Raw genomic sequence first — 19,222 nt, forward strand, 5'->3', positions numbered from 1 at the left:
AGTATTTTAAAATTCGAAAGACAAAAAATACATTTCGCCAGACAAACTGTTGCAGTTCCATCACTACCTGCTCCTTTTCTTTCCCATATCTGAACCCCAAAATCAGTGTTCCAAGATATATGAACCATTAGAAATAGCAAGATTGCAAGTATGTGTTATGTTAATGCACATTTAAATCTCCTATACTGTTTCTTTTTTTTCTTTTTTTTGAGAAATAACAGTTTCTTTTGACAGCAACAAAATACTTCTGTTAAACCCATTGTTTTGTGCAAGGGTGGAGGGAAAGACCAGCTTCTGAAGAGACGCTGGCTGAAAGGTTCGTTAGTGTGCTCTGAGAGAACTGGAGCTGATTAAGTTTGACCCAGTTTCAGATTTCTGTTGCTTATGAGGATCTGTTCCATTGGCCATTAAGACACTTCTTGACTTAAAGATGGTTGAAAAGAATAAGTGATGAATGTTTCAACAGTCCTTCTGCTCTACAGATAGAGCCAGACACACACACACACACACACACACTTACAAACCACACTCATTCATTCCTCAGGGCATATCTAGAGGCCATGACAGATGTCGTAACAGTTTGAGAGAAAGTAGGCTCATTCTGCACAGGAGGCTTTGATTTGAATTCAACACAATCACACACACACACACAGACACACACACAGACAGACACACACACACACATGACACAAATATAAAAAACAAACATATAAACATGCTTTTACAGCTATGTGAAATATATGAAAAAAATGTGTATAAAAAATATAAACATAAAAAAAAAACAATCCCATAGCTCAGTCTGTGCTGTACTGTTCCCTCTAACGTCTAACGTCCTTCTTTACATTTCACGCTTTGTTACTTAATTCAACGATTTATAACTGGACCCACTACAATAGGAAATCTCTTCACAGTCAATACACAGTTTAACCTGCAGATGGCGCCTGAGTAACATAAAAATCTTCACTGTGGTTTAACGATCTCAGCTTTATACTTTACCACTGATTTCCTCTTTTCCTCTGATGCCTCTTTTTACGTATATCTTGAATTTTACACCAAAAAAGAAGTACAACGAAGCACAAACATGAACGATTTTTATTCTTTTTTTTTAACCACAACAATTAACAAAGTAACAAACGACCACATTAGTCCATATAAGGCGTTTATGTAGACTAGATAAAAACGCTCAAAAGGAGTGTTTGAAGCAGACTAGCACGAAAAACAGTTTTCAGTTACTCCTCCAAACTCCAAAGCACTGCATGAGGATAAGTTAATAACATTCATCTGGCCTTTTGTGCCACATCTAACATCTAACGTCTAATTCCGTGTTGATAATTAACAAACCCAGACATTAGGATTCTGTCACGGATTTGATATTGACGCAATACATCATTTATTTGGCTTTATGTATGTAGAGCAGCATCAAGACAAGTATCCAACCAGCTAATCAATACACATATGGATTTTGTAAGGTATAGCATACATATTCTTATGGTTTTAGCCGAGGCGCGTGGGTCAATAAGAGTTTCTTGGACTTTGAAGTAGCTCAGGTAACCTAACTAGATTGAGGTTTATAACGCAGACAACTGCTTTCCGTGACGCGTCTTTGAATCCATGCACTTATAACACGGATTTAATATGGATCATTCTCTGCTATAGATACAGCCGTCAGCATTCTCTATTTTATATGTATTGATTTAGCTCTTGTGTGATGCATTAAGTGAGTAGATATTTTAAATTGACATGCATATCATCATCTTCATCATCATCAGTAATAGTGCTGCAATTATTTATCTACATGGAATATTAAACCCAAAAAATCTGCAGCCAATAAAGATTATTTGACCATTCTCAGACATTTTATTCTGTCCAGTATACTGTATATAGTTTTTTAACGCTATAAGTAAAGTAGTTCTATAAAATGTCGTTAAAACCACAATAATTAATAATTAATAATTCTGTAAAGCTTGTCAGTAAACAATTTTAGTAAAGTAGTTCTGCAAAGTTTGTAAAAACTCCTATAAAAAACTAATAGTTCTGTAAGCTTTATCACTGGACCTGATCATACAATTAGTTCTTTGTAGTTTATCAAAAAGTTATGATATTCCTTAGTCACTTATGTCAGCGAAGTGATATATTACTGAAAAATCTGGCAAAACTAATCAGTGATTATGGTTTTGTGAGTAAGCTTGAGTTTCTCAAGAATTATTATAAAGAAGGCTTGTAAATTTTGTCAGTAAATACATAACCATGAAGAAAAATACACTTCTAAGAAAGAAAAGTCCCTCTCTTTCTTCCTAATAGAGAAAAGTAAAATTCTTCATATGTTCTATGCACATTATTTATTATGTTTTTTTTTTCATATCATGCCAATGTAGCATGTTTGTTAATAAGATGTGTGAGTCTTTCACAGGCATGGTTCTACATAAAACTAAAAGTTATTCTTTAATCGCATTACTCTTCTTTATTAGTTTTTTCTTTTACCTATATTTTAAAGAATGCATATTAACTTTTTGTGGTAAACTCTTACACAACTCTTACACTTTGTGGTTAGAGAGTTCATCTGTCAGCACTGGGGTTTTTGGTTCAAGTCCCTATCTGTGTGGAATTTCCTCTCAGGACTGCAGTTTCCTTCCACAGTCCAAAATCATGGAGATATAGTAATGTTTTGGCTCTAAATTGTCCTGATGTGTTTACATTTGCCCAGATATTGATTTGCTGTCTGTCCTGCTTAATCCTCCAGATGGATGTTGTTTTTGGCTAAATGTACACTGTACAAAATTGGCTGTTGCTTGTTTAGAGTGTTAATTGAAAAATTACCCTATAGGCAAATATAACTTAATTTATTTGTCCATTTATATGCTCTGACATGACTTTTACCTTGAATTTACAATTATGACTCACACACTTCATTTACAAAAATGGTATTTTAAAGTACTATCAACTGAAAGGTCCTTTAGAGAAATAAATAACTCTTCAATGATTTTGGTTTTGCTTTTTGTTTTTCTAGAGCAGATTCCGAACTTTAAATATACACCCTAACAGCACAGTAGAAACACAGTTTTAGTTGGTATAAAATGACAGAATTCCGAGATAGTAAATCTGGTCAGCAAAGCCAGTCAGTACATTTGGATTGTGAAGAGAAAACGCATTAAACCCAGTCACCATGACAGGAGTGTAAATCCTGTCAGAGAGGTAAGCGTGAATGAAACACAGTGAGGTAAGAGCAGGGTGAGTGGGGGGTGAGCAGGATGACAGGTGAGAAGACAGGTGACAGGTGTGTTACTGCCGTTATCTGAGCCCTACAGAAAAAAAGACGTGCTTCAGCCAGAATATTCCAGCTCAGGCAGGCTTCTATACCTGTTACTGAGGGGGCAAATCACTGTTTTGACCCAAAGTCAGCCTGTGGCTATCTATGAATGATCAAGTTCCTTACTGATTACATATTATAAAGACTATTTTATATAGATTTTGAAAGTATTGAAAAAAAAATGTTTGTTTAAATTAGTGTAATATTAGAAATTTGTAAAAAACAAATTGAAAAAAGTTCAAACAAACATAAAATGAACTTTATAAGAGTGGCAAAAGAGAGGTTTTTACCATGCAATAGAATTAGATGATTTGTGATTTTGGAGAATTGCTACTGCTCCATTTAAATCATTAAAATGTAAAGGGACTTCTAGTAATCTCAAATAATCTCAAACAATCTCTGCATTTTTTGGACAGCTATAAAATGCAAATCCTATTGATCTTCTGCATGAAAAGTTCAAGTATAGAAATATACAAAGCAATTCAACAGCAACACACTTGTTTAATATAAGACTTTGAGCAATATGCTTTATTGAACACGAGTAGTTTGCATGTAGGGATATTTCATATATGTAGTTCAAAACCTACAAGAAAAAGTTGTCATTTATATATTTATATATAACTTCTTTACAAATGCGGTTGAGATGTCGTGTTCTGAAGCTGTAGTGAGGAATGTCAGGTTTGAGCAGTGTACAAACTTCAACATGCACAATATACAGTTTACTGATGGCAACAAAGAGAGTCACCAGAATTTATTTTACAGTTTTTAAAGTGACCTGAAATTAGGCCTTGGCAAAAAAAATGGAATGTGCATCTTTCAGGAAAAGATATTACATTTTCAATTCATTAATTCCACTATTAAAGAAATGACAAACTTTAATAAACAAAATACCCTCTCTGATAACTTACAAAAAAGTGGAAATACATTGCGCGTGGTTGACTGGAAAGATAATGTTAATTGCTTGGTTTAAATAGACACTGGATTAGGACTCGATGACTGGAAATAAATAAATAGTGATGGTTAAATAAATTTTTCAAAAAGGCAGGAAAAGAAAAAAACCCACCCTATACCAGCCACGCCCTGAACAAGGCCTGCCCATCAGGGCTTAAATCAGGAAGTGATTCAGCAGTGGTCCTTTGTTGCTAAGAAGGATGCAGTCATTCTGTTTTCTCCATTTTCCCGTCTTTTGTTGGCGTTTCAGCAGTTTTGCGGAGTGCCGTTTTTTCAGAGTTGGAGTTGATATGGCTACCGTCAGGTGTTCCTGTGCTTTTATTGGCCGAATGTTTCTCCAGGTAGTTCAGCATTTCACTCAGAATTGTCTGAAAGGTGCTGAGAGCTGCACAGATCGCTGGTGTGCCGAAACCATGCGTGATAAGACTGTAAGAAAAGATGAAAAAGGATGTATTTTAGAAGATGCTTGTGTATGTCAACAGCATAGTAACTTTTTTTGTGGCAATTGGAACTGAACCTTGAAAAAAAAAAGAAATCATAAAAAATGGATCAATGAAATGACTAGCATAAATGGAGTGTTTTAAGCTTCTACTTCTACATATATATATTCTATATATATATATATATATATATATATATATATATATATATATATATATATATATATATATGGAGATACCAGGTTTTGTTTTAAACAGTGCCTATTTGTGAGCTTAGTTAGACATATTGAAAGGCATTACTGCGTATTTACTCAGTGTAAGTGTGTTAATACCTAAAATGTGTTAGATGTCTCTGAATGTCTAAGTCCAGTATTGGCGTTGGCCTCGAGGAACCCAGTGGGGAACGATCCTGACTTAACAAGTCCTGGAACTCCTTACAGATCTGCCTGCACACGAACACACACACACAAACAAACATGTTTTATTAAACACATAAAAGAACAGTAGTGTCAAAATATATATGTTAGAACAGCAGAGGTGGTTTCCTGGAAATTGTCTGGATTTATTATTATCTAGAACCTTAGTAGAAAAGGTTGCATAGATTTAGAAATGTTCAAAGCTGATAGAAATGGGTTTTAAATAACAGTGTGCACAGCAGGGTTTCTACACTATGTTTCTACTTTCTAAGCAAAAAGGCTTAACATTTATTTACTTTGTAACAATGGCGAAAACCCTTTTTTGCTGCTGCACATTTATCTACAGATGCTTTAATGCTTTAAATGACCATCTGCAGAAGGGTTTCTGTACATTTAGAAACATTTTCTAAAGAATCCTCTAAAGAATTTTATCAGCGCATCTACAAATCTTGAGGCACAAGTTTGATTCACTACCACAAGTACAGATTTGTATTTAAAAGAGTACAAAGCTTGTCGCTGGGGCTGTAACTTATATTGAGGTACAATAAAGTACCTTTCAGTGAAAGACATTTTTTTATGAGTATCAGTAAAAAATATAAAGATTATAAACATTAATATGTATCAAGAACTTGGATGATCCACAATTGTCTGGCATTCAAATTAAAAATGTATAATTAAAATATATTTTGTTTATTTGTACAGTGATACAGAATGCTGAATGTAGCTTTTTGCTGGTTAGACGTTACAAATCTGTACTTCTTGTTGTTAGGAAAGACTTTGAACTTCAGGAGGAACATACTTGACCTCGTAAAAAAACAATTTTATACCTTTAAGAGTATACATTTTGAAAAGTTTACCTTTGAATACCAGAAAGTACTTATATCGTACCTCAGTTTTTCAGTGTGCTCTGGTGTTTAAAGACTGGGAGCAACTGATTAAAACAAGGGAGCCAAGTGTTCTTCTGTTTCGTTGCAATTAATGAAGCATTAAGGATCTTGTCCAATCACTTTCATTTAATAACTAACATAGCATGATATGTTCATTCCACCACAGATCTAAACAGAAGACTACCAGAGGTGGTGACCCACTATGTCACACCATCCACCAGAAGATTTAGTAATGGCTAAATTAACAGAAGCGAAAATTATAACAAAACTGCATTTTAAGCTGTATTTATGCACTTACTTAGTGGCCAGCACCATTTTCTTACGGGCGTTCTGTTCCTTGGGTTCTGTGTGCTGTCGTGCCAAGTGTTCTCCCACCGCTTTAGTGGGAAACTCCGTCTCACAGGTGTAACCAAAGTCCCGGGCCAGATGAAGCGCCTCACCTGAACAATAGAGAAAAAGAGCAGTTCAACACTATGCTCATCCGTTATAGCTCAGTTAAATCATTCATGTATGCTGTCCTTATGTATAAAATCAATACCCGTATCATCTTTTTATGTGCAATATCAGTACTTGTCATCAGTAATATCAGTAATACCTGGGATATGTGCAATCTGTTTTTCTCATCAATGCAAACTTGGTAATTGTCACATATCTAGTATTTCTTTTTCTATTTTTAAACTATTTAAATTTGTAGATTTTTTATTTATTTTGTTTAGATAACAGATGTGTATCTACTTTTGTTGACCTGTCCATGTATCTTTTTTTATACTCTTTGCACTTTTTCTTCTATTGCTTATGCTGCTGTAACAATGCAAATTTCTCCGAGTGGAAAAATAAAAGGCTATCTTATCTTATCTTATCATTATTGCAGTTAGAAAATACTGTTCTTACTTATTTAAAGTTTTTTTAATTGGCCTGGTAGATTACATTTGTTTTTTTTAAACTATGAAATGGATTAAATTCTGTATTCATTATTCATGCAAAATATACATATTATATATAAATCACACATATTCTTAAGCTGTTTTGTTTGTGTCACGTGCCGTGTGATAATCCATTTATGTATTTTTATTACAGCTATGTATATATGAATCAATAAATATAATATATAAACTATACTATACTATATTTTCATGGAAAGATTTTCTTTAATTCACTGATTGTGTTAAAATAATGAATATTTAATTATTACATATAGGTAATAATGGATGGCCTTATGAGTTCATTCCTCTTAACACACTTGTAAGATGGCATTGAACAGATTGTACATGTTACATGTTAATTTTAATGCTACCACCTTAAGTAAGAGTATTGACATAAGAGAAGTAAAAATCATACAAAATACTATCGAATGCTGTGTTTAAAGTTCTATAAAATATATCTGTCATAAAATCATAACCACAACAGCCATGACCACAAAGACCAGCACCAAATAACACTTAAATGCAATTATTCCATGATGCATCTTAAAAAAAATCTTTTTCCTCTTACAGCTGTCAGCACCCACGCAACTCTAGAAGATCTTACTAATAACTAGGAATAAAAATTCAAAATGTGTCTAAAATAAAAGATTAGCTCAGATTAAGAAATGTACAACTAAAGCATCATCCTTACATCAGCAGCAGTGCATCAAAGATAGAATGGCTACTTTAATTCTGTACTTTTTACAAATCTGAAGAGTGATTCAGCTGCATAGAGTAGTGTTGGTATTGTGTTCATATGAAACACATTTACACAGTTACATTGCCTTATAGTACTTACATTGTTAAGTACTTTTATTTCGATTATACAAGAAGTTAAGTGCCTTGCTCAAGAGCCCAAAAGAGGCAATTTAATGCCAAGAAACACCAATAAAGCACATGAATAACATTGAAAAACACACATTTTCAGGTGAACTGAATGTGCCTTACCTTCCACTAAAGAGGTTAGCAGGGTGACATTAGCAGCTTTTCTGCGGCCTGCTGGGAGATTGAGTCCCAACCTGTCCAACTTCTCTCTAAGGCACCGACCGCCATTCTTAGACTTTGCTCTAGATAGACATAGAGATAGAGAGAGAGAGAGAGGGAGAGAGAGAGAGAAAGAGAAAGAGAAAGAGAGAAAAATAGATTTTTATGAACAATAAAAATTATATGTACTAAATAAGGCTTTTTAAACTTTGAAAAATGCATTACATTTCAACTAGAGTGTACATTGCACACGTTTTATTTACTGTAAAAATGAAACGAAATTAAAGGTCAAAAAGCGTGCAACTGTTGATTGCTATGTAATGGAATACATTTTAAAATGTTGTTTTTTCAAATAATATTTTATTCCACCTCTTGGAAGGATTGCAAAAAAAAATTCCCAAAAATGTTTCCGCTTGTGTAAAAAACTGATTTTCAGTTTAAAAGAGTCATGCTGCTGGAGACACTGGTGACGATGGAGAAGAGCAGTAATTATCTAAAAATTGTTTTTAAAAAATGAATGGGCAAAAATTTGTATTCATATTTATGTGAGATTTTTTTTTACTTTTGTGATAACTTTTCGCATTTTAAGAATTAAGTGTTCTGCATGGTATGTTATATATAAACATATAATGATGTATAATAGAAATGTTATTTTGATGCTATATACATATAGCGAGAGAGGTTTCTTCATTCTGAAAAATAACTATTTAAACAAAAGAAACTAAAGAAACTGTTCCCTATGGGACCTTTAAATGACGTGAAGGTTCTTCACACTTACAGATTGCTTTGTGTTTTAAGAATTTGTATGGTACATGTATTTTTGAGTGATGAGTTTACGTATACAGATTTTGTTCATCCTAACAAAGCTGTTACAACCTTTAATGTCTGCTACTTTGGCAACACTGAAGGGCAACATACAAACCTCTCACATCATTCTATATAAATATATACAGAGTTATTTTCAACAGGTGCTTGTTGTTCCAATCCAATGTCATTTCACCCCATATAGTGTTTAAACAAACAGTTCAAAGGCAAAGTTTCTATAAGGAATAATAACAACAAACTATTTACTTTTCAAGGTTCAATGGTTTTTACTTGGTTAAAGTGATCTTTACATTGGTGGAAAACATTTTGTAGATGTAAACTGACTAATAAATGGACCAATTTAAACAATGACACTTTCTACCTTTTTTTGCTTTCATTTTTAGACCATTTACAACCTCACCTCCTGACCGCAAAAACAACACATTTTGATTCTATAGATAACCATTCTGTATAGCACCAAACAGTATGAGATAGCTGCTTAAAGCCTGATAACTAATATTATAAAAATATATATATAAAGTAATATTAATATTAAGATTTATGTCTGTTTGTATTTACAACGCTGCCCTTTAGTAAAATAAAACAAACTCTTTCTGTGGATGCACAGTTTAGCACAATCTCTCTCTCTCTCTTTCTCTCTCTCTCTCTCTCTCTCTCTCTGTCGCTTTGTCTCTCCCTTGCTTTGGCTGTTGCTCCCTCACATCTCTTTACTCACTCCCATTCTCTTTGCTCTCTCTCTCTCTCTTTCTCTCTAGCTTTCAGTGTCTCTCTTGCCCTCTCCCTGCAGAGTATGTTCACTCTGTATATGTGTGTTTGTGCCATCTTCATTCCCACCCAACTTCCCTCCTCGACTCTGCCCTCATTTCTGTCTCTCCCTTCCTCTCTTTCCATCTCTCTCTGTCTCTCTCTCTCTCCCCCTCGTCCTCATCAATAATGGAACCTTTGGCTCCTCTGCTCTCTCCATCTCTTCCTCTTTCCCTCACTCTCTCTCTATTTTTCCTGCCCGCTCTCTTTTCCCTCCCCTCTCTTTCTTCTTTATCTCCAGATCAAGTGTCCAGAGCTTGTTCACACCAATTTCCTCCCTCTTCCTTCCTTTCTCTCTCTCTCTCTCTCTCTCTCTCTCTCTCTCTGTAGCTCTGACTGTGTTCTTACCTTTGTCTATCTGCTCCTCTTTTTTTAAGAAGTTGTTGAAGATTAATTAAATGTAATGACCAAAGTTTTCATCCAGCATCTCGCTTACACAAACCATTTGCTTCAGTTCAAAACGGAATCGCAACAACAATGAGGAGTTAATACAGTGTAGAGAGGAGAAAGTCCTGCGTCTCTAAAAGCAGTCCTGCTGTGTTTGAGAGAAGCTATAGAGCTGTGAAATATTTATGCTCCATTATTGTGCTTATAGGTCAAAATGAACAGATTAATACAATGTTTCTACATTCTGGTCCTGGTGCCACCTTGTCCTGCACATTTTAGAGCTTTTCCTGCTTTTACTGTGAGATTTGTACTGTAAGAGATGTTTATGAGCTGATTGGTTAAATCAGATGTGTTGGGAGTAGGAACAGCAATAAAGGGGAAATGGCACAGGGCCGGGGCACTCCAGAACTAGGATTGAGAAACACTGCACTGAAGTAATACTTAAGAACCATCCAAAAGTTCATACTTTGAGACTTGCAGTAAGCCTGAATAATATTTTTTGAGTCTAATTAAATTTCTGTTTAAATAGCTATTTATAATAATTTTATATGTATCTGAGCCAGTAATAAGATACATAATGTATAAAAAAACAATGGCTGTGATTTCTACCAAAGTTTCTTGTCTGCTCACATTAGTTTTAGCCATGTACCACCAGTCACGATCATTACCACCCATTGCACAGTCCACTGTAGGCGATAATTCCTTTTATGATGCATTCGTGGTACGCAAGTGACAAAGCCCAATATCAAATGCCTATCTGGGGTTACTTCATTATTACATATATGTACATATCCATACATGCATATTTCACACTAAATTAACTGATAAATGGACCATGTAAAAAATAAAACAATGACTTGGAACAAACAAACTCTTGCTACCTTTTATTTCCTGTCATTTTTAGACCATTTACCATTTACAACCCCAACTCCTGACAGCAATAACAAAAAAATTGTGCTTCTCTCTTTACGTGCTTCTTACCTCCTTAAGATGCCCCCCAGCAGTGAGGCATTTAGACACTCTGGAGGAGAGAGGCGGCGTTTGACTTCAGCGATGGTGACTTTATATTTAGAGGTAGAGCTGAGGAGAGAGAGGCGGCCCGGCACAGAGCAAAAAAGATCTGTAGGATTCACTACACACGTCCCACCTGCAAACAACAACAACAACAACATGAATAAACAAAGATCAGCATGACTGAGGAATAACTGATAGCATCCAGATGTGCTCTGTGTAGGACACTAGATTTCCACACAGTGTAAAGGGTGGATCAGGACTGAGGTATATTTTATGTTTCTAAAATAATTTGGATTTATTTTTATTTTTTTTAATCAAAACATTCAATGTATAGAAATCCAGTGAAACTGCTTGTTTTCACATGAGATTATTTTTTGAAATACACCTGATCCACTTAATCAAATTATTAATAATCCTTCTGAAGCTGAACTGAATGTGTCTTTATAAATAAAGATCTTTGCCCATCCTGTAAAAAAAAAACACTGTTTTTGTCCTGTAATTGTCCTGTTCATTACACATAAAACCTTTGTTAACACATTTTTACACAGAAATACACATTCTCAGATAAATACATTTCCTCCATACAAATGCACAAATAGAAAACGTTACTTTGGCGCAATCCTTTTTAAGACTCTAAATAATTCTTAAGTTACAAAGGTGAAGCACATATGATAAGTCTTTTTTTCCGCACATTCAGATGCTTTGAGGTGCAACAGATGAGAATGCGTTCATGTGAAGAGTATGACCTCACACATTATGTTACAGTTAGCTCAAGCAAGTGGTGCCAGTTTCTACACAAACACACAGCTTGCCTCAGGTCAGCATTGACTCTACTCTAAAGACCAGTGATCACCTGTATCAATTTCAGATTAAACATCTGGCCACATCTGCAGATGCTCATGCTCACACAGGGTCAGGTGGATTTGAAGAGGAATGGACGGGTTGTGTGTGTGTGTGTGTGTGTGTGTGTGTGTGTGTGTGTGTGTGTGTGTGTGCGTGCGTGCGTGCGTGTGTGTGTGTGTGCGTGCGTGCGTGCGTGTGTGTGTGTGCGCGCGCGTGTGTTCCTGAAGGACTTCTCTGGCTACAGGGTCTCTCACCTGCCTCGGCTCCGTGTCAGTCCGTGTGAAACGGTCTGACAAACCTAAGATATATCCTAGCATGCAAGTTCACATCACATTAATTCCCCGCCAAAAAATGTTTTGATTCAAAGTAGTTTGTATTTTATGTTGCCAAGGGCGATTGAAAAAGAGCTATTGCCGGTAGTCTGGTCGCGCGCGCCGGGCCCAGAGGCGATAGCGGTATTTAAGCGCGCGGCAGTAGCCCGAGGCGCAGCGCGAGCGATCACAAAGCGAATCAAGAGCTTTTTTACGAGTTTGCCACGAAAATTAAAGAAAAAAAGGAGAGAGAGAGAGTGAGAGAGATAGAAAGAGAGATAGAGAAAGAGACATAGGCCAAATGTCATTCTGCTTCTGTTTCAAATGAAGTAGTAGTAGTGGTGGTGGTGATGTCTATGGCGCGCGCCAAGGCAGAAGAGTTCTCTGTCGCGCGCGCGCACAGACGCGCATGCACTCATGGACACAAGAAAGCAACACAGGCGCACACACACACACGTGACCTGCGTTCACGCACAGTAAGCGTGCTAAGGAAGGGTTAATGGTGATCAGAATATCACTGAAAGCTGAGAGTGATAGTCATGGTCAGAAACACAGACACACTCGTTGCTTTACCAATAAAATGCAAAAATAAATAAATAAATAAATAAACGGAGAAGAATAATAAAGCGGCGCGGGCTGGTGTGAATATTCAGGGCGAGCTGCGATTTAGTGTGAACAGCATTAATATGATCTCCGCTGAATTTTTTGGACCCGCGCCGCATTAGCATATCAAAGCGGCCGCCCGAGGCGAGAGAAGCTATCGATACGGGAGCTCGAGCTAAAGCAAAGATTATTGGATCTGATGGCGCGAACGGCAGAGCTCGCGGCGAAAATAATAATAATACAAAATAAAAAAAGAAAAAGAAAATAAAAATAAAATATAAATAAATAAATCGCGCACGCTCAGAAAATCACAACACACACACACACTGCACGTTAGGACGGAGACGATTAAAAATTAAGAGGCCGAGACGCGCTTGATGGCAAAAAAAAGTGCACAGACAGACAAACACACACATACGCCCATTAGCATCACGCACACACAGCTTTTAATAATGTAACAACAACCGAAAAAAAAGAAAGACAGAACTGAAACCGTATTTTAATTAAAATGCAATTATTAATATAACAAGTGTATATAAATAAAGCTTATTATTTTCCATCAAACACTTTAAAGAAATATATTATTATAACATAATGTATAATTTTATTACATACATGTCTTTAAAGTGTTAGAAATAATATGGTACATTTATATAAATTAATTTGTTATATTAATTTGTTTTTACGGCTCAAAAGAAATTGTAACTAAATACAAATAATTGTATATTTTAATTACGAAAAAATGCACTTAAATTCTAAACCGTATCCAAATCCTAACCAAACTAAACTTAAAAACCCAATACCATTTAAACTAATTTCAGCTCAAACTAAAAGTTAACCCAAGCGTAACTAATTTAAAACTCATACTAAATTAAACTCAGTGTAAGAACACGTGCACCTGCACCTTCAACACAGCAAAATGCAAAATTCAACTAAAATACGTCTAAACCCAAATATAACTCAAACAAAAAAATCAAACAAAATCGTGAACTAAACCAAGTATAAAATCTAACTACAGTCAGTCGTAGTAGATTCTAGAATATCTACTAAAGAATGTGGACAGTCATATTTCTAATGAAAAAGTTGCAGTGGATGTGTGTGTGTGTGTGAGTGTCTTTAAGGTATGACAAAATTCACTTACCTCTCCGGATCACTCCGCCTTGGCCATTCAACATGAGCCCGCACTGCGCGTCCACGGAACCCTATAAACACACAGGGATAGAGAAAGAGACAGATACTATATTTAAAAAGAGAGAGTGACAGAGATCTTAAGCAATGTGAAAGATGATGAGTGAAAACAACAATAAAAATAAATAATAATGAATGCTACTACTACTGCTTATAATAATAATAATAATAATAATAATAATAATAATAATAATAATAATAATAATAATAATAATAATAATAATAATATCCTATTTATTATTATTATTATTATAATTATTATTATTATTATATTTTAGCAATGTTGTTGCTGCTGTTATTATTAATTTGTTATCTCTTATCAGTGATGTCATCAAGAAGAAGGAAATGGGATTTCAGCGAAAGAAAGAGTGTTAATCCTCCTCACGAGCCACAGACACGCTCGCACACAGACACACAGGGGCACACGCGCGGCGCTGCTGAAAAGGTGGTTGTGTAAAGCCTATTTTAACAAACTCCTGCTCTATTTTTTCTTTTCTTTTCTTTCTCTCTGGCCCTTTCGACGCGCGGTTAAAGTGATTATCAGATCAATCCCCCCCGCGCACGGCCATCCGGGCATAAATTACAGAAGGTGAAGAGGAGGCTTTGTGTCCCGACCAAATCTGTTTAATCTGCTCAAAGAGAGCGAGAAAGAGAGAGAGAGAGAGAAAGAGAAAACCCTTCTCACGCGACTTTTCGTGTTGCATTTTACTTCATCTTCTGTATTTTCTGAACTCATGTATTTTCTTTTTTTCTATATTTCTTTTAATTATTCGGTAATCTTCCAATTTTTCTGTGTTATGTAGCTGTTTATTGTTTATTTAGCAAGTATGTTTGCACGTATTTGTTTCTCTTCATTCTTTTCTCACGCTGTTTACCTTGTTTTACGTTTTTCGTTATTTTGTCAAATTTTATTTCATTTTTTTTTTAGAAAACTTTGGTTCAGAAACAGGTGACGTTAATTCCCACTGTAATTCTAATGCTAAAAAATGTTATTATAAAACTGATTAATCTGATTTTAAATTATTATTAAAATTAAAATGATCGGCAAGCATTAAGAAAAAAATAAAAAAAGCGAACCTACATCACAGTTTGAAATATTTCTGGGTTCAGGTGGAGGTCTAAAAGGTGCGACTGTATTAACGTAATAAAAACAATTAAATGTAAGCGTCTGTACATCATAAAAAAATCATTTATAGACAAAATAGCATAAAATACGCATTTAACATTTTTATCGTCTTTTATCGTCACTGCAGCGTGACGTTTTCTAGCGTGTGTTATGAATTGTGACGTTTTCCATAATTTAATAATTGCGATCAAATGAAATAAAAAAAAATGATATTATAAATTTGATGTTAATATTGGGTGCGTATACACACTCTCACACACACAAATACAACCTAGCATTTGGTGTGAGTTTTGATGACTATTCAGAATATTAATGTATTAAAAATGTAAAGACTGAAAGAACGCCTCTGCCCAGCTTAACCCGCTGTTTTAACTCGTCGGGTTAAACTTGGCCTGCGCTCAGATGTCTCTGCATAAATCACCAGTTGATTGACATTAAGTCCTAAATTGGATAAACTACGGTGCTCTACTGCGGAGGATTGCTCTTTTATTTGCCTTTTGTATGCTCTTCTTAATCCGCCCTTTTAGCGCGCAGCAGAGAAACAGCAGCCTGCACAGCGCTTTATTCTTTATCCCGACCTCTCAATGGCACAAGATGGACAAGACACACGCACAGTATTACAGCATTTCACACACTTAGCCAACGTCTGTTCACTTCATTTAAATGATGTGTCCCTTTTTTGGAATACATCTACCCAGCGAATAGGAAGGATTTCTGATAATGACGAAAAAAATAAAATAAAAAATAACATAACGATTTACACATTTTTATTTGTAAATTTTAAATATATTTTTTCTAAATGCATTGTGTTTTTTATTTTTATGGAACTGAGCAGCATTTTATACATTTTAATCTTAATTAAGCTTATCATGACCAATAAAATTACTTATTCATTTTGGAAATGCGTAGACTGGTTTAAAACTTTACAGGTTTGAACAGTGTATACTTTTTTATTTAAAAATTTAAAATGTATTTTTTATAAGTGCAGAAATATATCTAAAAAAAATATCACCCATAAGCAGGAGTTATCTGATTTTAAGTTAAGATTTTTTGGTGTATTAAGCTGGCCTGATATTCTAGTTTATTACAGTTAAGGTGAACTGAATGCTTGTGGTGCACCTATCGAGACAGGGACTTTTCTGAGGCCTTGCAGACAATGCCCTAGGTCTGTGTGTGTAGGCCTACATGTGTGTTAGGTGTACAGTTGTGTACATCAGTAAAGAGTGGCTGGGTAAGAAAGGGGTGGAGGAAGTAGTGGGAGGGGGTACCTGCAGGTCATCGGCCCCAGGCGGGGGCAGCCCCAGCCCCGCCCCGGGCAGCAGCCTCTGTTCGGTATGGACGCCGTATTGCGAGCCGTGGCTGACCAGCGACAGGTCGTGGCGCCTGTAGGCGTCAAGGCAGCCGAGCTCGCGTCGCTGCTGCTCGTCCAGGCACGAGGACTTGAGCGCGCGCGCTCCGTGGTGCAGGTTGATGAAGTCTGCCGGCTCGCCGTGGTGGTGTAGCTGCTGGTAGTACTGCTGCGAATGATGCAGTGAGTTCAGCGAGTAGGCGTCCGGGTTGACGGCCGGGTGGCCGTGCTGGAAGTCGTAGTGGAAGGACTGGTGGTGCAGGGGCGTGTACTGATGGTTGGCGGGAAAGTAGGGGGAGGCAAACTCTGGCCCGGTGGCCGGGTAGGTGAGCGGGGACGACGAGGAGTAGGCGACCGACGAGTTAGCCACGGACTCGAGGCAGCCTAGCTGCATCAGGCGGTAGCTGTTTGATCCGTCGTGACGTATCTGTGTGGTGTACAGGTAAAGGCAAAGCAGAGAGAGAGAGAGAGAGAGAAATATGAGGGATGTCATTTACAAGCGCTCGCAGCTACGTCCGCGCACACGCGGTGAAAACATCTCTCTCACACACTCACTTTCGCGCGAGTGTTAAAAAAAAGTGAGCGAGCTTGCCGGAAACTCTGCCTTTCCTCCAAACACACACCCATACACACACACATCCTTACGCACGCAGACGCAAGCACGCGCGCATACACACGCATGCACGAGCTCAAAGAGTCTTTAGAAAAAGAAGAGGTGAGGAAAAAAACTACCTGACGGCGGTGTCATCTCGCCCGTGCCCGGGAGGGGAGAGCGTAAAAACGGCGCTGTAAAAGCGCGCGAGCGAGGTGGCAGCATGGGTTTTTTTTATCCGCTTCTCCCTTCTATCTGCCTTCTTTCTCCTTCTCTCTCATGCACACACACACAGTACCACATTCTCCCTCACACACTCTTTACTTGTCTGTCATTTCCTGCGTGGTGTGTTATTATTTATTTATTTATGTGTTAAGAATCTACGTGTTTTTATCTGTTTGATTGCAGCAGGTAATCACCAGCCACCCCATCCCAAATAAATAAATAAACGAAATGAAATGATTGACTAAATAAATAAATGAGCGTGCACTGTAACGGAGAAATCATCCTCCTTAGAAACCAAGCTTAAAATAAATAGAAAATAATATGTGTGTATAAATCTATTTTTCTGAATCTATGTAAGCTTGCAAGACAAGCATAACGTGAGTTATACCACCTCGTAGGTTTGGTGTTAGTTATCATAAAGAAATGCTATATTCTGTTCCAGCAAAATAGGAAATAAATGGAAATGTGTTTCAGTACCTCCGCGTCGTGAACCAGTCCAGGAAAGGTGGCTGACATTCTCGCGATCCAATATAAAAATACACACACCCCGGTTTCCTCGCGCTGTCCAAATAAATCCAACAGTAAAGGCAAAAGAATGGGGGGAAAAGAGAGAGAGAAAAGACAGAGCGAGAGAGAGAAAAAATTCCCCCCCGAAAAAAATAATACGTGTAAAAAACGAAAAGTGGCCCGGCGGAGTCGGTGCTGAGCGCGTTCCCCACTGCAGAGCGCGCGCTGCCTGGCTCCGGTTATGTACTTGCTGGGTATTTCTCCGGCTGATGTCGTAGGTCCCTTGGTAATATCGAAGTTTTGAAAATTAAGCATCAGCACTGAGGAATGGGAGGACAATAGAGAGAGGAGCCTCATCCCTGGAGACACGGAATAAATATTGTATCTTCGCCTAATAAGGAACCGAGCGCGCTTTCAACACTTTTTGATGATTTCTTTCTTTTTTTTCTTCCTCCTTTAAATTTTGTGGACATTTCTTTATGTTCGTTTTTTGGGGGGGAGTTCTTTCGTGCTGCCACTCTTCTTTCAAGCTCTCTTTTCCTCACGGCTTTAATCGTTTTTTCCTTGCTTTTCGGAGTTTTGTTTTTATTTTTAAAACAATAAATTGACGTAAGTTTCGTTTTAACACGTTCTTGCTTTGCCTTTTTCTAATGCATGAATAAACATTCGTCGTCTAAAATACAGCAGTGTCACTGTATTAGCTTAGTTTTTAATAAGGCTTATTTGTCTGTTTGGAATCTCAAAAGCCGAAAACAGAAGCTCGTGTTTTTTGCAGGACCGTTTTTATTTCAGTTCCAAATTTTCGCATTTTTTCCCTTAATGCTAAAAACGATTATTCCAATATTAGACGTTGCGTTTAAAGAAACACACGTTTTAAATTGTTAGAAGGTGCTTTGTCTGAACAACAGATTATGTAGACTACATTTGATTTCGATTAACGTTTAATTTTTATTAAGCATTTTATTGCGCTTTTTAAAAAAAGATTTAATTAACGTAAATTTGAGTGCTGTGTTTTACCCAATCGGTGGATTATAATTCGATTTTAATTCGCGTTTAATGTCCCCTCTCTCTCTCTCTTTATCTTTCTCTATATCTCGGTGTATGTGTGTGTTTTACCTCTTCATCTCGGCGAGGCTTTTAGACACACCTGCGGCATACAGGAAGTGCTCGCGTGCTTTTAGATATTTTTTGGAATGATTAGTGCGTCGCGCTCTGGCTGTAAGAAGGAGGGAGGATTTGAGGGTTACGTTAGTCGCTCTTTGGGTCAAGTAAACACGCGAGGGCTCATATTACCTTTAAAAAGGGGTTCATCCGCACAGGTAAACGAGAAAAAAATGTATATGTATTTGTTCGTTGCTTGTTTTTAATAGATAGTGCTTATTTTTTTGGACTGGAAGTTTTTATACCAGTATTGCCCCTGCATATAAATAGATGTTACAAAAATTGTGATCGATTTAATTCGAATTTATGGCCAGAATTTAAAACCAGAAGCTGGTCGAACC

At 36.7% G+C, this 19,222-nt stretch overlaps 1 protein-coding gene across 1 annotated transcript; it reads right to left on the reverse strand.

The window, feature by feature from the left end:
- Nucleotides 1-3,824: 3,824 nt before the first annotated feature.
- On the reverse strand, nt 3,825-18,431 carry tfap2d (transcription factor AP-2 delta (activating enhancer binding protein 2 delta)). The gene is made up of 8 exons (XM_007260463.4): nt 17,691-18,431; nt 16,317-16,823; nt 13,876-13,936; nt 10,945-11,110; nt 7,912-8,030; nt 6,300-6,441; nt 5,031-5,144; nt 3,825-4,684 (listed from the first exon to the last, which is right to left on the reverse strand). Exons 1-8 carry the CDS (start codon nt 18,075-18,077, stop codon nt 4,465-4,467), a joined length of 1,716 nt encoding a protein of 571 aa, XP_007260525.3. The 5' UTR covers nt 18,078-18,431; the 3' UTR covers nt 3,825-4,464.
- Between the last annotated feature and the right edge of the window lie 791 nt (nt 18,432-19,222).

This window comes from Astyanax mexicanus, chromosome 1 (genome assembly GCF_023375975.1).
Source record: "Astyanax mexicanus isolate ESR-SI-001 chromosome 1, AstMex3_surface, whole genome shotgun sequence".
In the NCBI taxonomy this organism is placed as follows: domain Eukaryota; kingdom Metazoa; phylum Chordata; class Actinopteri; order Characiformes; family Acestrorhamphidae; genus Astyanax; species Astyanax mexicanus.

Bases quoted from the DNA above. Each gene is read 5' to 3' on its own strand.
- tfap2d (XM_007260463.4), bottom strand. From the start codon at position 18,077: ATGAGGCTCCTCTCTCTATTGTCCTCCCATTCCTCAGTGCTGATGCTT. The intron at 16,824-17,690 runs GTACTGAAACAC...TACACCACACAG, and splicing joins GACTGGTTCACGACGCGGAG to ATACGTCACGACGGATCAAA. The intron at 11,111-13,875 runs GTAAGTGAATTT...TGTTGTTTGCAG, and splicing joins AGGCGGAGTGATCCGGAGAG to GTGGGACGTGTGTAGTGAAT.